The 26,887-nt window shown below is 39.6% G+C and overlaps 1 protein-coding gene across 2 annotated transcripts in view; it reads left to right on the forward strand.

The window, feature by feature from the left end:
• The window catches only part of LSAM (limbic system associated membrane protein), a 656,583-nt gene that overhangs the window by 589,949 nt on the left and 39,747 nt on the right, over window positions 1-26,887 (forward strand). For both annotated transcript variants that reach the window (XM_011722233.2, XM_011722234.2), the window contains exon 4: window positions 21,360-21,494. In XM_011722233.2, the coding sequence (XP_011720535.1) occupies window positions 21,360-21,494 (135 nt within the window). The remainder of the gene's footprint in view (window positions 1-21,359; window positions 21,495-26,887) is intronic.

Raw genomic sequence — 26,887 nt, forward strand, 5'->3', positions numbered from 1 at the left:
AAATGCACCATCATAGACTGATTCCTAAGTGGAAGGGCAAATCCTGGGGTGACCTTTAGCGGGAACAAATGGGAAGCAAGCTAGAGGCTCTCCAGCAGGCTAGGACAAGACAGCTATTAAATATAACTGTGTGCATTTACTTACAGATCTAATACTTGGTAATTTGCATTTATTATCTCTTTTGAACTTCTTAGCAATCTTATAGGTCATCAAAACTGGTATTATAACCTCTATTTTACAGAAAACTAAATTTCAGAGATTTTCTATAACTTGCTCAAAGTTAGTGGCAAGCTATGAACTCAGGTTCCCCAAATTGAGTTCTAATGCTCTATTATACTATATAGGATTAATTATTTTGTAAAACAAAATGAAACAGTAAAATAAAATAGAATGACCAGAAAAAATAATTACTAAATAGCTCATATTTTAGAATATTTTCCTCCCTTTTTTTCCCTTATTTTCTAGACTCGCTCTGTCTTATGCCATAGATCTCCTTTTAGCCTAGTCCTTTTTCTGAAACAGAATTTCTGCCCTAGTCTAAAAAAGCATAGACTTTTTTTTCCCCAGAACCTTACTCTGTCATCCAGACTGGAGTGCAGTGGCGTGATCTTAGTTCACTGCAACTTCAACCTCCCAGGTTCAAATGATTCCCCTGCCTTAGCCTCCCAAGTTAGCCTCCTGAGTATCTGGGATTACAGGTACATGCTACCATGCCCAGCCAATTTTTGTATTTTGGGTAGAGACAGGGTTTCGTCATGTTGGCCAGGCTGGTCTTGAACTCCAGACCTCAGGTGATCCTCCTGCTTCGGCCTCCCAAAGTGCTGGGATTACAGGCATGAGCCACTGCGCCCAGCCTGAATTTAAATCTTGATTCCACTACTTTGTAGCTTTATAGTTGTGAAAAACTAATTCGGTTCTCTGTCTCAATCACATTAATGAATGGGAATGTTTACATATATGTACGCATGTGTATGTATGTATCATACATATGTTTCATTTATATAATCATGTTATACTTAATTAAACTAGTATTAGTATGTGTCATGTTGCTTAGCACATGCCTAGTTCATAATAAATTCTCAGTAAATATGTATTTGGTGAATGAGTATTAGTTCTCTTCTCCTTCCCCACTACCTGTGTAATCTTAGATCAGATACTTAACAGCTATGAGCCTCAGCTACCTCATCTGTTCAGGGTTTAAAATATTTGTACTTCAGAGTTTTCAAAATGGTTAAATAATATAATTCACGTGAGAATTCTTAGCACATAGTTTTCACTGAATAAATACGTATGTTCCTTCCTCTTCATTTCTGTATTTTTATTCTGCATACCATTTAAACACTTCTTTCCATTCTTCCATTCTCAGGAGGCTCAATTCTTTTCTCTTTCCCACCTCCTATCGGCCTCCTGCTGTCGACCTTCATACCCCTCCTCTTTTCTAGACTTCTACCTGCTATTTTCTCCTGCACTCTCTTCTGTAGTTTTCATTCCTTGATCGCCTTCTGCCTTTCTTCTTGCCTTTGCTAACTCTTTGAGCTCTATAGTAAGGTGCAGGTGACGCCGCAGGGTGGCACGTGGGGCAGCCGAATCTACCCGGAGGACTGTCTAAGTAGTTATAACAACTAAAGGATCAGTGATCTAGATATCTTTGATTTAGGAGAATGGAGGCAAGAAAATATCTTTAACAGTAGAAATGCTCTTGATTCATCACCTTTCCCATTAGCATACACACACACGCCCACCCAAGAATTATGCATTTTATCACTTCTTCACCCATTCTTGTGGGTCCTTTTATCTTTGTATTTATATTTAATACTAATTCACTTATTTTCAGAGCATCAAAAATAATTGGGCCTGTAAATCAACCGAAATCTAAGAAGAGAGAAAAAGGAGATAAAAAGGGAAATGCTGAGATGTAAATGACAAGTAGACATGAACATTTTAACTCTCTGAGAATCAGCACCCTCTTAACTATACCAGCTGAGTTGTACACTTGTTCTAAGCTGTTTGCAACTCTTTCTTCTTTCCCACAAGACTCTCTGCTACAGACTGTAGGAATATTTCTGAGTCCAGTTGGTGATCAGTTTATATCCTGAGGCAAAAGGATTGATGGTGTGTGCCATACTTTTTCTAGCTTATATAACTCAGATGGTATTCCTGCTTTGCTCATTCGCACAGAGGTTTAATTCTTCCTAGTCTTACAAAGCTTCAAAAGTAACCGAGGAAAGTCTAGCAATAGGGAACCCTCAGGTTAGAAAAAACATGTCAAGGAGTAGGAAGTTGAAGCCATCTATCTCTCTGTCTCCCTCTCTCTCTGTCTCTCTGTCTCTCTGTCTCTCTCTTTCTTTCTGCCACACACACATACACTCACACACACGAGATACAAGTTGGTTTTCTTTAGATAGCTTTGTTCTTTGTACACTGAAACAATTTAAAGAGGGGTATCGTATCTTTGTATCCTTCATTTCAGCACTGCACTGCTAATATTTTTTTTCCTTTGACTGTGCCTTTCCTGAGGCCTCCAAGGGCCTTTGAAACCTTCCATGGTAAGGTTGATTTCCCAGGAATACACCTGTCTAAGGATGATTGTCTTCTGATTCCCCGTAGCCATTTTTTTTTTTTCTGTCTCTGCTGAATAAACTTAGTCTTGAGTCTTGACCCTGGGCAGAGAGGACAATTTAAACGAAGGGAGAAAAATGAGTATCTCTGTGTTTCGGGGTTTAAACCGTATGGCCATTCTAGGCTGCCAATCCCTATGAGAATGCAATGCCATTTTCTCTATGGTCTATCAATTTTAAGAACTCCCAGGCAGCATAAAATGAGAAAGAGGTTTACTATGAATTTGGAATAATACTATTCTCAGAGGAAAATCTTTTCAACTATTGCAAATATAATTTCTAGTTCCGTAATTTGAAAGCTCCGTGGCTGATGCCTATGTATTTCTTTCCCATCTTCTTGTTGGGAGTTTGCCTGTGACTTCATATAATGAGTTTTCTCTGCTGCGGGGAGTGTAAACACTGTGCACCTTACAGGTCTATGATCACCATCTCTCCAGCAAGCAGAAGAAACACCTGGGGCCTTTTTAGGTTTTTTAGAAAGAAACAAGTATAAGGCCGTTAGTCTGGTTCTAACTTTTACTGCATTTCTCCTGGGATCAACTCCACAGCAAATGCAGCAATCTCTTCCCTAGAAAGTCTCAGGATACACGCTGAAATAGTATAGTTCATACCAGTAGCCGGAGTGTTTAAAGCTTTCTTTATAGCATGGCTAGTTTGTTGAGGCCAGAGCAAAGGAACCAGTGAGTTGGGCCACATTTGTGAAGCTTTTGCAGTGAGTGTGTACATCAAAATCACCACCAGAGTGTTAAAATGCAGATTCCTGGGGCTTGCCCTAGACTTAGTAGATTAGAACTTTTGGAGATGAGCCTAAGAATCTTCCTTTTCGAGGAGTTCCCTATGTGATTTTTCTTACTTTGGGAGCCACAACTTTAGAAAAATATTTAGGAAGAGCTAAAAATGTAAATGTACTGACAGGTACTGGTATCATAATTACTTGAAAATAATTTATTGGAGCCTAGGTCACAGAATGTTACTTCTGAAATATACTTTTGTTCTCATCTACTACACTCCCCAACTTAAAAAATGGGAAGTACAACAGCCCAATGAAAAATACACTTCTTCAGACTTGCATGTTAGAGTTTGTTTCTCTACACCATGGTTCAACAAACTTTTCCATGAAAAACAAGGTGGTCAATATTTTAAACTTTGTGAGCCATAGGATCTCTGTTGCAATTAAATTCTGTCATTGTAACAGAAAGCAGCCATAGACAATAAATAAATGCATGGGCATGGCTGTGTCCAAGTAAAACTTTATTTATAAATACCAAAAGTTAAATTTTATATAATTTTTATGTGTCAAAAAAATATTGTTATTTTAATTTTTTTAACTTTCAAAATGCAAAATTCATTCTTAGTTATGAGCTGTACAAAATCACGCAGAAAATCAAATTTGGCTCTTGGGACATAGCTTGCCAAGTCCTGCTCTATAACTCTCCTGGTTCCAACTTAAGACAAATTTGGGAAAAAATAAACAACAATCTCAGGAAATAATTTTATACATACACATATATATAAGGATATACATATCCTTATAAATGTCTGTGCCTAGCACTACAGGATTTCTGTTCAGAAAAGAGGTTGCATTTAATCTACAATCTAACATCTTACAAGTGATTCACCAGACACAGGAAGTGTTTCTCAAAGTCTAAGAGGTAAAAACTCTTGACAATTATTGTAGCAGAAAGAGAACGAGTGATTTAAAAAGAATTAATATTTAGTGAATACCTACTGTGTCTGGGCACTGTTCATCATATCCAAAAGTAAAGTACTAGAACATCTACAAGTAATGAATATTAATGGTAAGAGCAAATTTAATTTATTACTAATTAATTGTTATCAATATAATGATAGCTTCCCAAATAGTGGCATCTTCTTTACTTTTTAGTATTGTCTTACGATGCCTTGTTTCATCTCCCCAGCATAGTGCTGGACATACAACAGTTGTCAAATTAAATTTTCTATTAGGTTATTTTACTCCAGAGAGCTGGCACTTATCCAGGAGGGATTTCAAAGGGAGAGTCATTCTTTTTGTATTTGTAGGCAGTCTCTCTCTCTCTCTCTCTGTCTCTCTCTCTCTCTCTCTCTCTGTCCCCAAGATAGAGGTTATGAAGGATTCAAGAGATGTCAAATGATCTCCTGACCAAATCTAGCTTTTGGTTTATGGCTATCAAAGTTTGAACAATTGTCAGTTGGTCTATGCAACAGTCGTGCTCTTTACTATACTTCTAAGTTATTTGATTTTAGTGTAACCACTGAACATAGTTGCACTGATTTCTGTTTCTGAAAATGAGTTAAATGGTTTTCAAACTATATGCTACAAAACACTCATATTCTAGAAACTGAGCTTAACAGCTTTGTCACTAAAATAAAATGTGGGTACTTTTTTCCTGATTTATAAAAGACAAATATTACTGAGTATCATTTTGTGTATTGAAGTTTTTACCATAAAATATTATTAGTTTTTTTTACTGTCTGCACCATTTTTCTCAATTAAATTCTAACAATCTAATGTAAAAAAAGCACAATCAAATATTTTCTTTTTGTATTTGGACCTACCACTTGAGCAATTTTGAGAATCTGTCCTGGATTGTATTTTGGAAAAGTTAGTATCTTTTCTAGAAAAAGAATATTAAATCCATATGATTTTGATTAAATTATGTGAGAACTTTCCTTCAACCTCATTTTAAATATATGTATTTAAAATGAGTTAATTAAGTTTCGTATCTTCAACTCTTTAGTGAGAAATATATTTATGCTAGTTTAGGGGACAATTCCATGTTCCTGCAAATCCTAGTTTAGTCAGGTACCATTCTCTAACTGGCTCTAAATATGTTACACCTATCCCACATATACACCAATACCTCTATTTTCTTCCAAATACTTTTCATCCTTAAGTTGCTTTATAATATTCCTGTTTTGATGGCTTGATGGAAAGAGGGATAGATTTCTCAATGGCTGGTTCCTGGGTTGAGGAAGTTGGAGATCAGGCACATGACTTTTTTGGAACTGTATCTTCTGATTAGTGTGGATCCAGCCTTGCCATGCTCTAGCCAATGGCTAACTAGTCCCATCACAGCATGTGAAGTTTAATATGTAGCCAGCACGCCATTTCTCATGCCAATGGCCCACAGCTCTTTCTGTTATAGCATTCAACTGTTCTCCACGTAGACAGGACACTAGCTATGAGTTGTATGTAGGAACTAAATTTTCCATTACCCCTGATGTGCAGAAGGTGCCTTGATAACCTTCCCAAGCCTAAATCTAAAGCACTTAGACCACCTGTAACTATATTAGGACTAGGGATATAGGTTGAAAACAGATAAACAAACATATTTTAGACCTCCAGTCCTTTAAAGAGGACAAAAGCTTACCACTGTATTATCAGGAATGAAAACTCCAGTTTTGTGAATTGTAAGTTTTCCTCATTCAGCTGCCTTTGCAGTCACACGCTCATCTATTTACTTACCCTCAGATATGTAGAGTGCCAGGAGAGCACTTCTTAGAATGATTGTTATATGTCATATCAAAACGAAGTCTCATAGCAAATCGACTTTAGACTCAACCAACCAAAACAAACCTCTGTTTGCCCTGACCACCAACAAAGCTGATTTCTTTTCTGAAGGCATCTGTGAGATTACTTTAGGCTGAGATTCATGGCATTTTCTTCCTGCTCTTCTTCTTCTCCATGATTTGGCTGGCTTGATTTCTTCTGTGATCTTCCTGTGTCCCACCCTATTACTTTCTTGTTTGCTCAGGACGTCTCCCTCATGTTTCTCTGCTTACACGTCTTTCCCTGTGTCTCCTCTGCCCCTCGGCACAGCTGGTCAGATAATGTCCCCTGAGAGCCACTGCTAGGTTTGCCTTCAGGTAAAGCCATCTGTCAAAAGGGGAGGATTTGTGGGGCTGAACTTTTTTCATCTTGAAATTGTGAAGTTTTTCCAACTAGAAAATTAAAATTGCATCAGTATATGATATGTTGAGCTACTCATACAATAAGGTTTACCCTTCCAGAAACCGACAGTATTTCAGATTAGTATACAAGGTTGGGAAGGCTGAGGAGATTTGAAAGCCTAGGAATTTATTGAAAATATTCCAAGGCCTCCTGCTTATAACTTACCCAATTATCTTCTGAAAAACTGAGCATTAATGTTCTTATCAGTATTTGGATTCACAATTTTAAAAGACCACCAAGATTTACATATTAGTGAGAATGATTTTCTGTCTCAGTGTTTGCTACTCAATTCCTAGCTACCCCAAACAGTTAGATACATGAAGCCAGCATTGTGCAAAATGTGACATCTGAATTTGTAACCCCCCTCTTCCCCTAGCAGCATCCTCTTCTTTCATTCTAGTCTTTTTCCAATTCCACAGAACCTATTTCCACAAGTACCAATCCTGATTACCTGCAGGCTGCGAAATCCCTTAGGTGTTAATTGAGAATTAAGACGTTAGCTGATAAAAGGTATAACCACTTGCATTAATATTTGCATTGCAAAAGGAGTCTTAATGGGAAAATAATTAAGCTTTAAAGTTTGATATCTTTGAGGCAATTTATCCTGCTTGGCAACCTGTCAATTCTGCTCACTTTACATCACCTTCCCTTTACTGCACCTCAGGTTGGCCACATGTTATTTGAATGTAACTTTGCAAACCAAGACTTGAATGTGGGGTAAGAGAGCTCAGAATTCTTCACAGCATGATGCAAAGAAACTCTCACCTATTTACAGATTAACTTACTCTTAATGATCTTCCAACACTTGAGAAGGTCAATAGCCCTCCATCTGTCTTTCTCCAAGTTCACCAACAGCTTATCCACCCATCAAAGGTGCTTTTGTAACAAAATCCATGCATAATGAAGCCAAGAAAGGTAGTGTATGTTTTCTTGTTCAACTTTGGGTGTAAATGACCTATTCTCAGTGATTTTTACAGTAAGGAAATCTAGTGATTAGACCAGGCAACACTGAGCACTGTAGGACAGAGGAAAGAAAAGGGTAACCCACAATTGGGAGTTGAGATCCAGGCTTTTGTGGAGTTCCAGGCGGGCCAGAAGGCAGTCAGCATTGGATTTTGTCATGAATCTAGTGTCTAGAACTGGTAGGCAAATGAGGATCCATCACAAGAACAGAGGACTTTACAAATATGATATAATTGATTAAAACACTGGAGTCACACAGGCATCTTAGCTCTGCCATTTACTAACTGTGTAATGTTGGGAAAGTGCCTTAACATTTCTAAACTTCACTTCCTTCATTGGTTAACAAGAGACACACAGAGAGAAAAGAAGAAGCCTGTATAGATAAACTAGCAGATGTAAACAATCCACATGACATGAAGGGCTACCCAACAAATGGAGACTGAATTGTAAATTCAGAAATGGGAATTGAGTTCAAGACAGAATGTTGATTCTCCTCGTAATTTAACTTGTCTCCTTCAATATTTCCTGACCTAAATACTGGACTGATCCCTGATCCCGGGTCAAGCTGATTTCTGTGTCTGGAGTTAACCTAACTCCCTTGAGAAAAGAAAAGGTATATGTTTCCGAATGCCAAACTAGTAAGATCAGAAGGATGCTTACCAAATGTAGGGGTTCTTGATTTTCACCTGGTAGATTTTGTAAATTAATGGATTCCTGAGCCTCATCCCAAGAAATTCTGTTTCAGTAAGTCTGTGAAAGAGCCCAGTGATCTGCATGTATTAGCAGTTTCCAGTGTGATTATCTTATAGGTGGTCCAGGGATCACTGAGAAACACCTATACAGATGCTGATCAGAATCTGAGATAAGCTGATCACCACACCTGGATGCTATATTTGTATAATTTTTTAAAGTGAAAGCAAAAGGGAAAATAAATAGATTCACATAGTTTATTTTTTATTTCAAAATAGTAGCAAGAGTTGAAAAAGGCATCTACAGAGACATATTTTCTGGAAACTAAAAAGATCCTTTTATAACGAATATTGAGTAATATGTTAGACAATATGTTTGACTGAAATTTATGAAATGCATAGAAAATGTGTTCAAAGGGGTAATTTTTAAATAGTCTTTATAGAAAAGTCCATGGTCTCACTTCAGTAAAGCCATTTCTAGGAAGTACTGAAATAATTATGGTCAAAATGGTTTGCTTTCTAAATATGTGATTCTTGGATAGAATCCAAAGACTTGAATAAACTGGTAGTAGCATACCAAATAGATATGCCTTGCAATTATTAGGTGTCTTAAACAAGCATTTGATAGGTTGTACATTGACATCCATTAGCAAGTGATCTCTAGACAGTTATTCTGCGTGGTTGCATGAGGTCTCATGTGATAGGTACAGGAGGCGAGGGGGTCAATCTTCTGGTCAACCCCCAAGAATAAAATGAAATAGCTTCAGCAAAGGGCTAAGACGTTGCACAATAATGTTTTTCTCTCATATAAACAAATGATTGAGTACATTTAAGTGCTTGATAGAGATCCTAAGTTCTGTGCTATATATAATAGAAAAATACTGCACAACCTGACACTTTGTATGGCAGGTATTAGTTAGCTCCCTCTATCCATGAAAATTCTCCATGTGCACTCTATGAATCGTACACTTTCATGAAAATCATTTTGCGGTTCACACTCTTTAGGCTGGTAGGATTAGGGGGCGGTACTAGGACGCTAGGGAACTTAGAAGTTCCCAGTGAGAAAGGAAAATAAGCTGTTTCCTGGGCTGAGGGAGTTTAAAAGACTTGAGTTAAAACAAAGGATGAGTTCTTTCTACCTCCACCTCAGAACTTTTCCCCTTTCCTGTAAGATTTATAGTTCATATAATTAGGGAAACTCAGGTTGGGCTTGTTCTCAGAATACTCAGATCCAAAGGGGTAATACCAAAGCACAGATATTTCTTGGGAATGATTCTGCACCAATGCAAGTAGGCTATTAGTCAGCTATAAAACACAGCGAGAAGGGTTCAGCCCTGTAGGAAAAGTGATGGTGACAACTAAATGATGGGTCAAATTCTTAATTTAGTTCAACTTTAGTGCAAGCTGGGAACTGGAGTGCAATCTGACTGCCAGTAACAAGGATCAAAGAGCAATCAGACAAACTGGTACCATGGCGTGGAGAATAGTAAGGAAAATTCATTTGAGTGCACATACAGCTACCTGCCACCTTCAGAGTCAGCACTCTTAAGTCCAGACACCTGTCCATCATGAGCAAAGTGCTTCTAACAATTGGCCAGGCCCAAGTCTCACTGCTTTGGGGGCCAAGTGGACTGGATCTGTGGTTACAATTCTTTAATAGACACAGTTGAACAGTAAGGAGGTAGGTTGCAACACACGATGCCCATGGATAGTCGCTGAAAATTTTTGTCCCTCTAATTAGAAAATTGTTCTGATTTTATATAATGTCAACTTGCTTACTATTCCTCCTGTCATTCGGAATTGGTGTCTAATTTTCCTAATCATTCTTTTTCCCTTATGCCAGAAATAGAAAAATCGTACAGATTTTCTTTTTCATTCTGAGAAACCCGCCCTTAGGTTACAGTCAGAAGAATAGGTATGTATTTCCCCAACACTGAAATTATTAAATTCAGTTTCCTTTCAAAATATTGCATTATAAAAGTGATATATATATAATCTATGTCAAAAATTCAAGCAGGATAGGAAGGCATCAAATGAAGAGAAATTCCCTGACCACACACTTCTGGGCCTCCTGGTCCCACAACCCAGAAGCAAGATTGTTAACATTATGTAAACATTATATATATTATATATATGTATATATATAATATATATACACACACACACATATATATATGCAAATGTGTTGTATATGAATAAGTATTTTTATCCTTTATTTGTATCCCATTGTTTAGAAGGAATCTCCATTTGAGTGTCCTTTAAGCATTCCAATTCAATAGATACAAAAACTCATACTATTACCCCCCCAATCACTCCCAACCACCCATAAAAATATCATCCAGTACACAGATCAGTCAAACCAAGAACCCTGGGGTCATCCCTCTCCCTCACTTGCCATTTTAATTAGAGGTGAGTGTGTGAAAGTAGCACTGTCCCTCTGATGTCCACCCCTCAGGATAAGACAGTCTTGTGGACTTTCTTTATTTCAACCATTTAAACTTCTGAGGTGGACTTTTCTTCTCCCTTTGTTTTTATTTAAAAAGGAGTGGAGGAAACACCCTCATACTGCGCTTTTTAAATGAAGTGACTTGTCAAGTCCGGGACTGTAGCAGTGATCTGAAAGGCAGTAAATTTAGCGACCCTCACTTGCACTGACAGCCTGTCGAGCACTTGAAACATAAATAGCAGTGGAGACAAATCGCTGCTGTTTTCCTATTAAGCTTTGGCCCAGTGGCCTCATAGCCTTCTAGGAGCACATGGGCCCAGCCTGGGAGAGGGACTGCTTTCAAGAACAGGCAAGTTCTCTCTTCTTTTCTCTCCCACTCCACCTCTACCTGCACTCCTGATACTGCAGCTGGGACCCCCACTCCCACTGTGACCCATCTCCTTTACAGAAAGGCTAAAAATCCTGAGCCCAGATTGAGGGGTGATGGTAAGCAGAGGCCTGCAACCCAAAATGAATGTTGATGGAGTAATTTTTAGCTTGTACCTTTTGGTCAAAATGAAGAAGCCAATGGCTGGACCCTTTACTAATAATTTGTTTTGACCTTTGAGATGCCTACCTTGTGTTAAATGGAAACATTCCAAGAACATCACTTTAGTTCATACCTAAACCTTTTCCTCTTCTGCCCCACTCCCGCTCCTTACCCTTCTTTTCTCTTCATAACTTATGTATTGACTTTAAGTAAGAACAGTTCTCCAAATTGGATCAAATAGCTCATTCAGCACTGGGCCTAGCTGAAGAAGTAGATCTGGGATTTTAGTGTGAACCCATATGAGGTCATTGCAACATGAGGGTCTGTTAAGAAAGGGTGAAGGGCTAGATGGTGTTATTGTCTGCTTTCTTTTAATTACATTTCAAAGGCTTCTGTGGCAGCTTCAAAACTCTGCCTAGCAATCCTTCCATAGTGCAATCACCCTGCTGAGTTTAACACATTCACTTACTAAATGCCAATTGATTTATGTGACTCTTAAAAACAGCAACTGCTGCTCTCATCTCTCTTGCTATTTAATCCTGAGCCATGGCAGAGTTGCTAATAACAGTTCTGGTAATACCCCCACAGTTCTGATGGCAATGGTGAGTGATCTTGCTTGTTGCTGACTCTGTCCAGCAATTCTAATCTTTGGCTCTGCCAACCAACCCCCGCCAACCAACCCCCTGCCCCCACGTTTTAGGAAAAAGCCTAAAAAACAGTTAACATCTGCAGGAATCTTTACTTCCATTTTATTCCCAAAGGACTCTTTAAGTATTTGGGGCTTTTTTAATCCTTTGTTTTCAGTTTTGCCTCTTCTTCCCCACACCCCTAAGGTCATAAAAATGAAGTAGGAGAGTGGGTGCTGGCTTTATGAGCTACATCCTACAAAGGCTCTGCAGCCCCTGCTCCAGTGATTTGAATTACAACCCATGTGTAGATTACAAATTTAAATCCACAGTTAGCTCAAATCTCTTACCAACCCCATATTTCCAAGTACCTATAGAATGTACTCCACAGTATGCCCCAGGAAAACCTAATACCAACCATATCAAGAATGAAACTCATTATCTTCACTCCAAAATAAGTACCCCCTCCTAATTCGCCAAGTGATTCCACCTGCATTCGCACTTAGGAAGTCATTAGCTTCCAACCTACATACTGCATTTAGAATACATTTCTTTATACCTGAGAAAACCAAGTGGACTGCAGGAATTTCAGGGCAGGTGAGGGTCTGTGTACAGGGACCACATTCCTTCCCCTGCCCTCCAAGGGGACAGTGCCACTCTCTCCCACTGAGCCCAGACAGCACCTCAGAATCCTTCTCAACATCATTCCCCAGGCAGCCACTTCAGTTAAACAAGGTTGATCACAATTCTTTTGAAATCCTTGAAGAGCCCATCTCCACTTTCACAGTAATTCACAGGAATGTTCATCAAAATACATGTTAGTACTCAATGTTAAGAAACAGGCACTGAGAGTAAATAGTGTTGGTGTATAAAGGACTTCAAACAAATAGAATTTTCATAGGATTTTATGCTTACACATCATGTTTCCTATATGGTGTGGAGGGAGGGAGGGAGAGAAGGAGGGAGGGAGGGAGCGAGTGAGGGAGGAAGGAAGGAAGGGAGGGAAGGAGGGAGGGAGGGAGGGAGGGAAGGAGGGGAGGAAAGAGGGAGGGATAGGAGGAGAGGAGGAGGGGAGGATGGAGGAAAAAAGGAAGAAAACAAATTACAGAATAATGCCATTGTACTCAGTACCCTGTGGGTGCTGGAAGGCTTAAAGAGGATGTAGCAGTACCTAACATAGCAAACCCAGAGTCCTCATACCACCCCTCACATCCCAGTGCATGTCTTCATACATCACCGTGCTCATTTTTCCTGCTCAGAGACTTCAGTTTAGTCAGGTTTATCAGATTTCCACACCCTTTTACAATTTGCCAGCTCTAATTTTTTCTCCACTTGCATTTCTTAAGTTCCTGAAAACTTATTTCTCCCAGGAAATCTTCTCTACTACTAAGTCTACTCTACACTGTCCATGTGGCTCCTTTGCTGGTTGCTGTACCAATAGGTTTTTATTGCTAATGGAGGGACTCCTAAAAATAAATGGTTAAGAGGCTAAATTTTTAAAGACCAACTATTTTCCCCTCATTTATTGGTTCATTTGATCTTTTCAATAAGGAAGTTAAGTGAAGTGGGCAAACCTCATAAAAAATGAAGCCTGTCTTTTTACCTTCTTTATCAATAATTGAGCTGCATTGCTTTGGAAATTTCTCACATGTCTTATTCTCAATCTCCCATTCTATACTCGAAAGAAAGAAATAAAGCAGATTCTGAGAGCTAAGAATTCAGCCAACTATAGCATCTTTCAGCATTCTAATGATAAAAGTAGGCATGCTTAGTTAGGAACATGAGTCCCAAAAGTCCACAGACCTGGGTCAAAGCTCATGTCTTCCTTACTAGATTATAAGCTTGGGCAAGTTTCTTGTCCAATCTAAACCTGTGTTCCTATGTGTTACACATATGCAAGCAATCTTAAAACTATTGTGAATTAAATAAGATAATATATCTGAGTCACTCAGCACAGTGCCTAACAAGTGTTTATTAAGCAGTAGCTCATTCAACAGTCACTCTACAATATTTCTTAAACTTTTAATAGGTTCTGACATTGTGCTACACGCTAGGGAAAGGATACAGTGATGATCAAAACCAAATGTGGTTTTTACAGTGGCAAAGCCTTACAATGTAACCATAGCTATTCTCAGTACAGTTCCCTTCAGAGAACTAAATATAGGGGATTCTGACTTCAAGCATCACATTTAGAAGGGCAGGGCAGTTTCTAAAAACTGACACCAAGTAGGGGGTAATGGCTTAGTATAAATACAATAAAAGAATGTCATGGCCCAGGACTGAAAAAAGGATGCATGCATGGCAGCCTCAGGTTGGAAGCTGAGCTCAAACTATTTCAGCTGGCTTATTTTTTATATGTGAAAGCAAAAATGCAAATCATAATGAATTGGATCTCTCTGGATGCCAGGAAAAATAATCTCAGGGTGTTCTTTTTCGTTTGGCCCATGCTCATTCATAGAGCCAAAGCCAGTTGTGAATCTTCCCTGGCATTGTTCTTGTCACTGGTTTCTGTGTACTAACTACATCCTTGGGGGTTGCATAAGGCATGGGGCCAATTTGCATAATCCACCCCCTGTTGTGTCTTGTTATTCAAATAGGGAACATTTCTATAGCAGAGTAACCCACCCCTTCCCTTGCATGCAGCTCAAATGTCTTAATAGTCATATGCCTCTTTCTTCAGAGAACTCTCTGCTTTCATTTCCATTCCTCCAACTCTTCCCTAAAATCATTCTCATTATATCACATCGCTCCGTTTTGTTTTGTTTTGTTTTTTCTTCATCCCCTTCAATACCTTGTTCTTCCCTGTGTCTCATCTTCCTGTGGTTGTTGCTTTTGACGACTGCATCTACCCCTTCCCTGCCTTCTTTCAATCAGGGATCATTTACCACTCTTCACCCCTCCCTTTTAGTGGTGAAAAGTGAGGATGAGAAGTGGTTTCAGCCTTTGGACAGCAACATTGTCAAACACTAAGGGATCTCTAAGGTGGAATGTGAAGCGGAGAAGCAAAAACTTCAAAGAATCTGGAGGAAACATGGCTGGAAATACAAACAGAACCCTACTGCAGGCATCTTTTCTAGATTTCTTGTGTGTCTTTCTGTCTTCCTTTCCTTATCATTTTTGTGTAGAACGTGATGTGCAGGAAAGCAGGGAAGAAAACAAAAACAGGAATAGGTGAGCATGTCCTTAGGGGAAAACAAAAGGAAAACATGAAACATACTGTAAGAACAGAAACATGGTACAGCATTTGAAGTTCTCACAGGAAACTTCAAATGGCATCATTGATTCGTGATCTTTTGTCCTCTAATTTTCACAGGTAGAAGTTCATAGCTTGCTTTTCTTGCTTGCCTACTTCATTCACGTTTCCAATCACAGACCCACACAAACACAAATATGCACACATATACATCTTGCAAGATAAATTCCAGTGCTTTGCTTTTCATTAAACTGTATGTATGGTTGTGTTTATAGCTAATGTGTTTATAGCCACTTACATGTAAATATTCAAACGTAGATGAGTAAAAGGAATAGCCACCTCATTTCAAGCACATCTTCCCATCTGTGAAACACTGATCTACTGAGATGCTGTACTTACAAAAGTCTTCTCAGAACAGTGAGGCCGGGCGCGGTGGCTCAAGCCTGTAATCCCAGCACTTTGGGAGGCCGAGACAGGCGGATCACGAGGTCGGGAGATCGAGACCATCCTGGCTAACATGGTGAAACCCCGTCTCTACTAAAAAATACAAGAAACTAGCCGGGCGAGGTGGCGGGCGCCTGTAGTCCCAGCTACTGGGGAGGCTGAGGCAGGAGAATGGCGTAAACCCGGGAGGCGGAGCTTGCAGTGAGCTGAGATCCGGCCACTGCACTCCAACCTGGGTGGCAGAGCGAGACTCCGTCTCCAAAAAAAAAAAAAAAAAAAAAAAAAAGAACAGTGAAAAAATGATCCATTCATTTCCTAACATACTTTCCTTGGAATTCTAAATTTTTAAAGTCACGAAATGCTCGAATTTAGCAAGTTTCCTAAATTGTATTTTTTTGTATCTCAAATGTAAGGAAAGATAGGTACTCTAATGATTATTAGAGTAATAGTCTTTAAAAAATGTTTTTCATTACAAATATGGGGCTGGTTGTCATGTCCTGGGAAGCTTTTGAAACTAGTACTGCTCTGTTTAGGAAGCAAATATTTGAGGATGAGGAAATGTGTGTGCTGCTCCCGAAAAGTTAAGAGTAAAATCTTATATGTAAATAACTAGTTATTTGTGGGTGTGTGTGTGGGTGTGTGCGCATGGGTGTGTGTGTGAGAGAGAGAGACAGAGAGACAGAGAGAGAGAGACAGAGAGAGATATGGGAGGATAGAAGGAGGGAGAGGGAGGAGAGAAAGAAAGGGAATGAGAGAAAGCAGCACCATGGAAATACATTTAATTTCAAATGGCTCCTTGTTACAAATGCTTGGTTGACCTTATAAATCTAAATAAGTCAACATTTTGCATAGGAACTTCAGGGTTCACTAAAGTATGGGACTCTGAAGGCACTGTACTCAGAAGGAAGCACCTGGCATACTTTAATTGGTGTTATTCCTGGCTGATTTGCCTCCACATTTGGGAACATAGGAGAGAACACTTTTCTCTTGCCATTAGCTCTAGGCCCTTCTTTCTGACTTATGAAGAAATATTAAAAGAACTAATATGTACAACTTCAGTAAACAGTGACTAAGAAGGGATATGCTAATTATGTGCAAGAGTTTAAAAGGTGCATACACTGAGGAGGATGAGAAGTTATTTAGCCTGGTAGCTGAATATTGCCAGGAGACACAAAAACACATTAAGCAAAGGGAGATTTAAACTAAACATTAGATCCCAGAATAAATATAACACTCAGCGATGTGAGCAGGCTTGTGGAAATTGGTTGAGATGTTTAAAATACCAAAATACTGAAATTTGCATTTCAAGTAAACATTTCTGTAAGGACAAAAAATAATAGGAACAAGAGAACGACCCAAATTGTGGCCATAGAACCCGTCTACCAGAGAACTTAAACAGTAGGTTTTGTGTCTGTTTCTGGCCTGAGGGTCTTTTTAAGGTTGAGAGAATAAAAGACAATATTGGCAGGACCCTGGGGTTGAGAGTAGCCAGTCAGGGCGAACTGAAAGAAATGGAGAAAAGTTACCCTCTTGGGGACAGGCACATGGGGACAAAGGGAAAGAAAGGAACAGGAGAATCTGAGTGCATTTTAGAATTTTGTGACTCAAGATTCAGGTGGTATATTCCATGCCTTAAAACAAGAAATGGTACTTGCTGAGATTGTATCGTGCCTGTGTCCACAGGGAGTTCTGTTGGTTTCCAAAACGATAACTCGCCATGGCAGATAATTCCTTGGGACATGGCCAGATATGCCCCCGTGCAGTCATTCAGCAACAGAGTACTCAGCACACCCTTTCTTCCCCAGTAAAAGAGAACTCTATTAGGATCATTAAAAGGCAGTGGAGTTTTATGCCAACTTCTCTGACAGAAATACTTAGCCACTTTTCAATACTTAGCTCTATCTCTTAAACTACAGGAAGTGCTGACAATAACTCTAGAATCTCTTTGAGTTTCTTAACTCAGTTCGGATTTAGCTCAGTCCATTCAGGTTACTATAACAAAAATACCATAGACTGGGTAGCTTATAAACAACTGAAATGTATTTCTCGCAGTTTCAGAGCTTGGGAAGTCCAAGATCAAGGTGCCAGCAAATTTGCTGTGTGATGAGGGCCCAATTCCTGATTCAGAGACAGCTGTCTTTTCTCTGTGTCCTTACGTGGCAGAAGAGGCGAAGGAACTCTGGAGTTTCTGTTTTCTTTTCTATTTTCTTTTTTTTTCCTTTTTTTTTTTTTTTTTTTTTTGAGATGGAGTCTTGCTCTGTCGCCCAGGCTGGAGTGCAGTGGCTCAATCTCAGCTCACTGCAACCTCCGCCTCCTGGGTTGAAGCAATTCTCCTGCCTCAGCCTCCCAAATAGCTGGGATCACAGGCATATGCCACCACGCCACGCTAATTTTTTTGTATTTTTAGTAGAAACGAGGTTTCACCATGTTGGCCAGGCTCGTTTCGAACTCTTGACCTCAAGTGACCCACCCACCTCGGCCTCCCAAAGTGCTAGGGTTACAGGCATAAGTCACCATACCCAGCCTGCAGCTTCTTTTATAAGTGCACTAATCTCATTCATGAAGCCTCCATCTTCCTGACCCAATCACCTCCAAAGAGGTATACTTCCAAATACCATCATCACTTTGAGGATTAAGTTTCAACATATGAATTTTGGAGAAACACAAGCATTGAGTCTGTAGCGAGCTAACTCAACAAACATTTATTGAGTGACTAATCTGAGTCAAACCCTGTGCTAGTTCATGAGGATATTATGAGTAAGGCATGGTCCCTGCGGCGCTTACAATCTGGAGCTTTGGCTTTCCAGCAACAGAAAAGCTCCCATTTCCTGTTAAATTTCTGTGAATTGGTAAGAAATTCTCAAGTGAAGCAATAGAGATAATGCATTATGGGAAAAGTCTCCTGGGTGTGACTAGAACAGACTAATCAGGAAGGGCCAGGGAATGCAAGAGTTTCAACTGGAGGATCCAGGGGATAGGGAAAGGAAGCATGACAAGAGGGAGGGCCCAGGGATGTCTCTCAATGTTTTAAATTCAGTTTCTGGCCTGAGAGTCTTCTTAAGGTTGAGAGAATGAAAGGAAATACTGGCAGGACTCTTGGGTTGAGAGCAGCCAGTCAGAACTGAAAGAACTGGAGAAAATTTGCTCTCATGAGAACGGACACATCAGGGAAAAAGAAAGAAAGGAGTAAGAGAATTGTTGGATGAGATTGGTTGGATGATGGAATACAGTGCAGTTTCCTCTGCCTGTAGTTGGTTTGCACCTTGAGCCTGCTCCCACTTTATTGAGACAGCTATGCACATCGTGTGCTAGAGACAGAGGCTGCCATTGGAGAGGAGGAGAGCTATCACAGGAGAAGCAAAAATAGTGTCTCTGCCTCCCATGTGGGTCTCTTAAGGGAAAACTCTCCTTTTATCCTCAGGTAGTTTAGGGGAAATTCTAGAGACATGAGATTGAAAGTTTATCTGATAAGGACATGTTTTGTTATCTGCTTATCAGGAAAAAACGAGATTATTAATATTTATATTGGTAACGTAAGAATGCCAGGCCCCAAACACAATAAATATTGTTTTATTTTCTCTCATTCATCTTAGTACTTACTCTCATAGGTGCCGTCTTCCAGAATCGGTAGGGCTTTAGTTGGTGCAGCTAAAAATAATCTTTCTCTCTCCTGCAACTGTTTTGTTTTTGTTTTTGTTTTAGAAATTCAAAAAGCAAAGTAGGGACCCATAATCCACCATTTCTAGGTATTTCATGGGAATTGGAAAGAATTCAGTGTTGCCAAGCATCTCTAAGATTATCCTTGTTCTCTCCTTCTACTGACAGCTCTGTCCCCAACCAAGGTTAAGATTATGGGTGGGGAATATGCAGGATGGGAAGAAATACTAAAACATTCTAAAATTATTATTAACTATTTTCTCATTACAATTTACCATTATGCTCAAAATAAATAATGCTATCTTACTTTCTATTCCACCTCTGCATTCTAGGTTTTCAATGAGCTTACACCTATTTCTGCCTGCTAAATAAAAAACTAATTGTCAAAGTTGCCATTAGCCTTCAGGGTATTTATGTTCAGCTAGAAGAGTCTTAGCATCAAATAGTTGGCATGACACTTAGTCCATAGAAACAATATGCAGGAAAGATCTTTTTTACCTCTTCAATCCCAAATCCTGCCCAATTAATCCAGAAAAGTGGCCAGTTACCTTTCTGAGATTACTTTTTCTTCCCTACTACATTCTACTTCTGTAACATGTAAAATCAGATCTAAGTACTTGCTTTAAATTTTAGCAAGGAAGAAGAGAAAAACGTAGACAGGAAAAAAATAACCTCTTATAAAAAAAAATTCTCAGTAGAAGCATATGCTAGATAATGTGCAGAACTTCAGAACCAAATAATGGTATATTACTCTTGCCTGTTTTTTTAATCAAGATTGTATAGTTTCCTCAAAACTAGTGATATTGACAATTGAGAGAAGACTTGAAGCTTGGAATATCCAGAGAGTTGTGTTATAGAATGTTAGCAGAGAAGCCCCATGTTCTGTTGGGAGCCTAGTTAACAGGTTTAACTGACATATTTAGAGTAAATTTGTCTCCTTGCTAACTGTCTGTTATGTTGATTTGGTCATCGGGGACTTCCCAGAAAAGGAAAACAGCTTGTGGCATTTGAGCAGAGCTAATGACTGGTTCCATTTAGTGTGGAATGACCAGGAGCATCATGGTTGCAGGACTGTGTTCTTTAACACCCTTCCCAGCTGCTCTATCCTAACTCGTGTAACAGTGGAGTTTTGAAATTTGGGGGCAAGGAGGTTCAATTTAGCTAGAGTTGAAGTCCTTGGGCCTTTCTGGCCAAGCTCTGGCTAAGCTCTTCCTGCTGCCCAATCTCATTTCCTCATCACCTTCTCTTTCTTCTTTTCATTTTTCTCCCCCTCCACTTCTTCCTTATTTCTCTCTCCATCTCTTCAGGAAGAAAATAGTTTAATCAATTATACTCCACATAGGGGAATTTAAACAAGGTTTCCTTAGTTGAGATTACTTTACTAAAATGCACACACTCAATTATGTAGATTTTTCCAAACAGGACCTCCCTATTCCTAATCCAAACTTTTAAGCCAGTGATATTTAACTCCCTACCCCAAACCCCAGATGACACAGTCCATCACAAACACACCATCAGCAGCACATTCTCATGGATCTGGCCCATGGCCTAAAAGCCTCTATGATGATGTAGTTTGATATAGAACACAACTGTCAAGACAGTCTAGCATACAATCCTTATGAACAGAATTTAACAGAATCTGGAGAAGAGTGGTGGCTTCTCAAAAGGAAGCCACTTTGTCTAATAACAATGTTGGTGTAAAGAGTGCCTTGCACAACAAAAAAAGAGTGCTTTGCAGCGTGGTGTGACAGATGATGTTGGTGCCATAGCCCCTCACAGCACTTTATGATTTGCATGTACCTCCTGCCAGCTCCCACTTTGTTCCAAACCCTTAACCAGTGACTGGTGAGTGCCTGCACCTATAAACACCCCAGCTCCCAGCCTCATGATCAGAATCATTTTGAAGTAGGACATGAGCTGTCCCCAGGCCTCCCTGAAAGACTGAGCCACAGTTGCTCTCTGTGGGACTTAGCTTGACATTGCACCCTTGCTTGACTTCTTTCTCTTCCAAGTCCCATTTTCCCATTTTCTTTCTGGTTTTTCCTGAGAGCATTTTCTACTCAATCACTTTCACAAGACTTTTTGTCTTGAGGTCTGCTTCTGTGGAATCTGATGTCAGACAAAGTACATTGTCAAATCATTGAAAAGAAATATGGATTTATTGCTTTTAAAAAGAATAATGAGAGGATCTGCTGCCTATTTCAGACTTTAAAAAAGAATCATGAAAACCTCTGTTTTTCAGGAAGGGAATTTGAAGGAGAAGAAGAATACCTGGAGATCCTCGGCATCACCAGGGAGCAGTCAGGCAAATATGAGTGCAAAGCTGCCAACGAGGTCTCCTCAGCGGATGTCAAACAAGTCAAGGTCACTGTGAACTGTGAGTACAGCAGGAGCCAGCAGGTACTAGGTGCCCAGGGTGCACCTCTACCTCCAGTGAGCTCTAAATTAGATTCCATTAGCAAAAGAGCATTGTACTTCAAGCAGATGCTCCTCTGGCCAGGAATGCACATTTATACATTGAACACATCCAAGGGCAGGACTTGGCCTTTGAATTTGATAAATCAACTCTAAATGTAATCCATAACACATTTAACAATACCCTTTTTTACTCACACTACAGGATTAAGAAAACATGATCAGACAGCACTAACATTGCTGGCGGTCACTATGCTGGTCTTCATGGAAATCAAGGTCATACTACTTAAGAAAAAACAGCAATTTGTATCTGGTTTAACTGGAATTTCCATCTTAACGCATTGTTTGTCAGGAGGGAATGCCTCAAGATTGTATTTTATCCTCCGCTATTTAAATAATTGGCCTTGGAAACAAATTAGAGCCACTGTGGTCAGATACCATGTGTCCCTGATGGCTAACACAAATGTCTGATAAGTTAATTTCCGTTACCTATTTGTCCCAAAGTATGGGCATTAGAAAGGAAGATTTCACTAAGATGCATAGGTAAGTGGGCATACTTTGAACTTCTCGGATGAAAGGATTCTTAGATGTAGTTCAAAAGAGGGTGGGCGGAGGGAGGATCTATATGATGTGTGTCACCCAGCAAAGGAATAAAGAGAATTCGTTTACCCTGTTCAGTTAGCACTGACTCTACATCACTCAAATTCAAGTTCCCACATCACACAACTGTGGCTAGTGGCAGGGACAAAGGGAAGCTTTGCCAGTTCTTCCCTTCTATGCATTGAATGCACACACATCCTACATACACACACATAGGCACACAGACATACATGTACAAACATCTTAACCCATATTTGAAAGTATCCTTTAGGCTGTGATGAGTACTTTCTGTCATCTCATGTCTTCCTATGTACTAGGTTTTTTGTATAAATTCTCTCTTTTCTACTCAACAACCCCAGCAAGGTAGATATAATTGAGACCATTTTAGAGTTTGAAAAACTGCAGCCCAAGGAGGTAAAACTGCCCCTTCAAAATGACACAGAAAGTAAATGTAAGAAAAGGGATTCAGACTCAGGTCCATTTGATTCTAAAGCCCACACTCTCACGAGGAAGATAAGGAATTTTCAGTTCCACATACCTACTCTGTGCAGTATTGAGTTAAGAGATTTATATTGGTCGGGCACAGTGGCTCACCCCTGTAATCCCAGCACTTGGGGAGGCCGAGGCAGGTGGAACCTGAGGTCAGGAGTTTGAGACCAGCCTGGCCAACATGATGAAACCCTGTCTCTACTAAAAATACAAAAATTAGCCAGGTGTGGTGGCAGGTGTCTACAATCCTAGCTACTCAGGAGGCTGAGGCAGAAGAATCACTTGAACCCAGGAGGTAGAGGTTTCAGTGAGCCGAGACTGCCACTGCACTCCAGCATGGGCAACAAGAGTGAAACTCTGTCTCAAAATAAAGAGAGAGAGAGAGAGAGAGAGAGATTGATTGATTGATTTACATTTGTTGTTTAATCCCCACAGCCATTTTAAACCTATGAGATAAGCATCATTAGTCTTACTTTAGAAATTTGGAAACTGAGGCTTGGAGAGCTGAGGAAACTTGCTAAAGTTTACGCAGCCTGTGCTGGGATGCACCATTACCTGTGGCCTTGCTCCAGCCTTGCAGACTTCTGAAACAAGCAGCAAAATCTCTTTCACACCAAACCTAGAGGAATCCAATAGATACAAATGACTCTGCTATAGTTTATGGCACTCATTTCCAAGAAGCAAGGGGCTGCATTTCATGAGTTCTGAAGTGCTTCTATCCCTAGCTGTTTTCAAATTTTTTAGTAATAGAGTTTTGAAATGCCAGTTATTACTATTCTTTTCTAGTGCTGGGTGTGTTTCAAAGACACATTAATGATTGCAATGTTATAAAATGCTTTAGGACCTTTATGTCACATGAAAGGAAACTTCTCTGGCTGTTTGTATAAGTTTATAATTAGGTTAGCTTCTTTTATGTACACACAACCATGCCATCATCTTCCATCTCTTCCCTGACTTTTGGAGTTAAGATTTCATTTTCTCTTAATTGACCTTCAACTTAATTAGATTTGTGAAAGTCCAATCATGGTGTACATAGAAAATATTTATGCTTCCATTGTGTGATACATCAAAGTGGTCTGGATTGCAGATGGTTCCCAAGATCAAAGCTAGCCGCCTGGGTCCTATTATTATTGGTGCAATTAGTCTGACATTGCTTCTTCTTGACTGTCCCCAAAGTGTAATTTAAAGCAGAAGAAAATACTTACAATTTTCAAGAAAAGACTTTTATGAAAATGTGAGCTTTTGCTAATGATGAGTGAACCACAGAATATGGACAGAACCCTGAGATTCTAAAAAGATACCTCATAACAAATTATATGGAAAACTAGAATGAGTTTACTCACACATCCAGTATGTCCTAACGAGCAGGACCTAACATGTGCCTGACTTTATCAAAATTGCTCAGTAAATGTGTATTGAATAAGTAGGTGAAAAACTCACAGATAAACTCTGCCCTCTTAACATTTCTCCAAATTTTGCAAATAATATGGTCACAAATCTGGAAAAATATTTTATCAATTTCCTTTGGAATCACCTTTTACCAAAACCTCATGAGCTGTGTTTTTATTATATCAAAACTAGTCATCACAGCACTTGTCCTGTTCAAACAATTCATCCAACTTAAATATAGTTGTGTTAAGTAGATGAAGTCTCTCAGATTGAATTATGGAACCAAGTCTGCCTAGCAACACTCTTGCATACAGAGAAATGCCCAGGATCACCTCTATCACTTCATCTAATCCTGCTGGCCATGAAATTTATTATTTAAACTGATTCTGTTTCCTTTTCAAAACACAGGCTTTGGAATTAGGTCAGGGGATCAGGATGGTTAAGATAACTACTGGCCAAATAGATTATTGTAGTGAACAGACCCTGAGTACTACCACTACAAGAAAGAAAAAATCTCAGGGCTGTTAACTTTCTCCCACCAGCACTTCATTGACTCATTTACTCAGTTGTTAACAGATGTTTGTTGCAGGGCACTGAGAGACTAGAGCAGTAAAGAAGAGAGACTAACAGTCTCTCCTGTTGAGCTCACAAGCTGGATTCTGTGGTCTCTCCTTTTTACTTCTTTTGGATAGCACTTCTCTGCAGTAGGCATACAGCATTACACATAGCCACTTTTATATGCAAAATCTATTTTCTAAGTGGTAGGAGGTCCTGGAATTTACAGAAAGCTAAAATGTTGGCTCAAAATCTCTTCAACTGAATAGGCTTAGTATAAATTAGACAACAGACAGGACTTCCAGGTTTCTGTATCTTACCCAACAAAGTAACTGTTAATTTCTTTCAGATACCAGTCCTAGGGACAGTCTGTTCTTTCATTGCAGGTTCTAGGTGTAGTTCCTCAATTTCAGTTCTCACAGTGCATTAAATGTAACTATTTGTGAGTTTGTCTCATCCTAGTGCCCAGTACACCTAGAATAGTATCTAGCACCTAGTAAATGTTTAACAAATACAAACTGTTAATTTTATCTAGACTCTTGCAATACTGGACTCCTTTCCTATTCCTGGAGAATTTTTTCTCAAAAGTTGCTCCCAGCTCTCAAGCCTGTCTCCGCCCCATTGACCAGCTGATGTTCCCACCTTCCACTTTCCCACAGGTCTCTCTCCAAATAGGTTCACATTGTCATCCTCACAACTCCTTTTCCCTTTATTTGTCTCTCTCTCTCTGAATTCGTTTCTGCCTCCACCCTGGTGTCCAGAGCTAATCAACCCAATCAACACCCATGCTGGGGCACTTGGGGAGCTGACATTTCTTAATGTGGGCTTGCCTTACATTGGAGAGCCATTTATTTAGTGGAAGCAAAGGTTGTCACAAAATACACAATTGGGCTGGAGAGACCTCCAGATAATGTATATATATTTTAACTGGTATCTTCAGTGATTTGATTCAAAAATCACCTAATGAGAAAACATTAGGAAAATAACTTTTTTGTTTGTTTGTTTGTTTTTGAGGCAAGGTCTCACCCTGTTGCCCAGGCTGGAGTGCAGTGGCCCAATCTCAGCTAAGTGCAACCTCTGCCTCCCGGGTTCAAGCAATTATTGTGCCTCAGCCTCCCAAGTAGCTGGGATTACAGGCACGTGCCACCACACCTGACTAATTTTTGTATTTTTAGTAGAGATGGGGATTCACCGTGTTGACCAGGCTGATCTCAAACTCTTGATTTTAAGAGATCTGCCTGCCTTGGCCAGAAAAGTAACTGTTTAACATGGAACCAGACTGGCCAGCTTCTCTAGCTTTTCATAGTTACACCAATTCAGTCTCCATGCTCATCTTTAGTTTATTCTTGCCTTTGGGTAGGTAATGGTAAAGACATATCCTAATACTTATGAATCGATTATGAGGTCTTCAGAGGAAATATTCAGTGACAACCCAGAGTACTACAATGTTTCATTATAATTTTGCAATATGGACAGGAACCATAATATTCTAAGTACCTTCAGAGTACCCAGACTCTCCTAGAGATTTCATATCAATTCACTGTAATCATCACACCAACAGTGGCCAACTATATTAATCCATTCTCACACTGCTATAAAGAACTGCCCGAGACTGGGTAATTTAGAAAGGAAAGAGGTTTAATTGACTCACAGTTCCACATGGCTGAGGAAGCCTCAGGAAACTTACAATCATGGTAGAAAACAAAGGGGAAACAAGGCACATTCTTCACAAGGCGGCAGGAAAGGGAATGAGTGCAGGAGAAACCACCAAACCTTTATAAAACCATCAGATCTCATGAGAACTCATTCACTATCATGAGAACAGCATGGGGGAACTGCCCTCTCGATTCAATTACCTCCATCTGGTCTTTTCCTTGACACATGGGGATTATGGGGAATTACAATTTGAGATGAGATTTTGGATAGGAACACAGCCAAACCATATCACCAACCAAATGGGAGGGTGTATTGGGCCTGGTCTGCCCCAGTGAGAAGTATTTACTTTATCACTGTCATTGTTTAATATTACTGGCACATGGTGACTTAAAAAAAAAAAAGCAACTCTAAATCAGTCTTATTATCATTTCTAAATTCTCTCAGATAATGTGTTTTTTATTGCCTACACCCTCTCCCTCTGTTGCTTTTTACACCGCTGCACACTACCCATGGGAGATGATCTATATCATCCCCATGTAGAGAGGACGAAAACAAAGCTCAGTGAGCGTAAGCATGCTCTGACACAAAATCAAACAGCTTTTGTGAGTGGTGGACTTGGAACTCAAACCCAGGTCTAACTCCAAAGTTCTTTCTTTATCCATGATA

This window comes from Macaca nemestrina, chromosome 2 (assembly GCF_043159975.1).
Source record: "Macaca nemestrina isolate mMacNem1 chromosome 2, mMacNem.hap1, whole genome shotgun sequence".
NCBI classification, from domain to species: domain Eukaryota; kingdom Metazoa; phylum Chordata; class Mammalia; order Primates; family Cercopithecidae; genus Macaca; species Macaca nemestrina.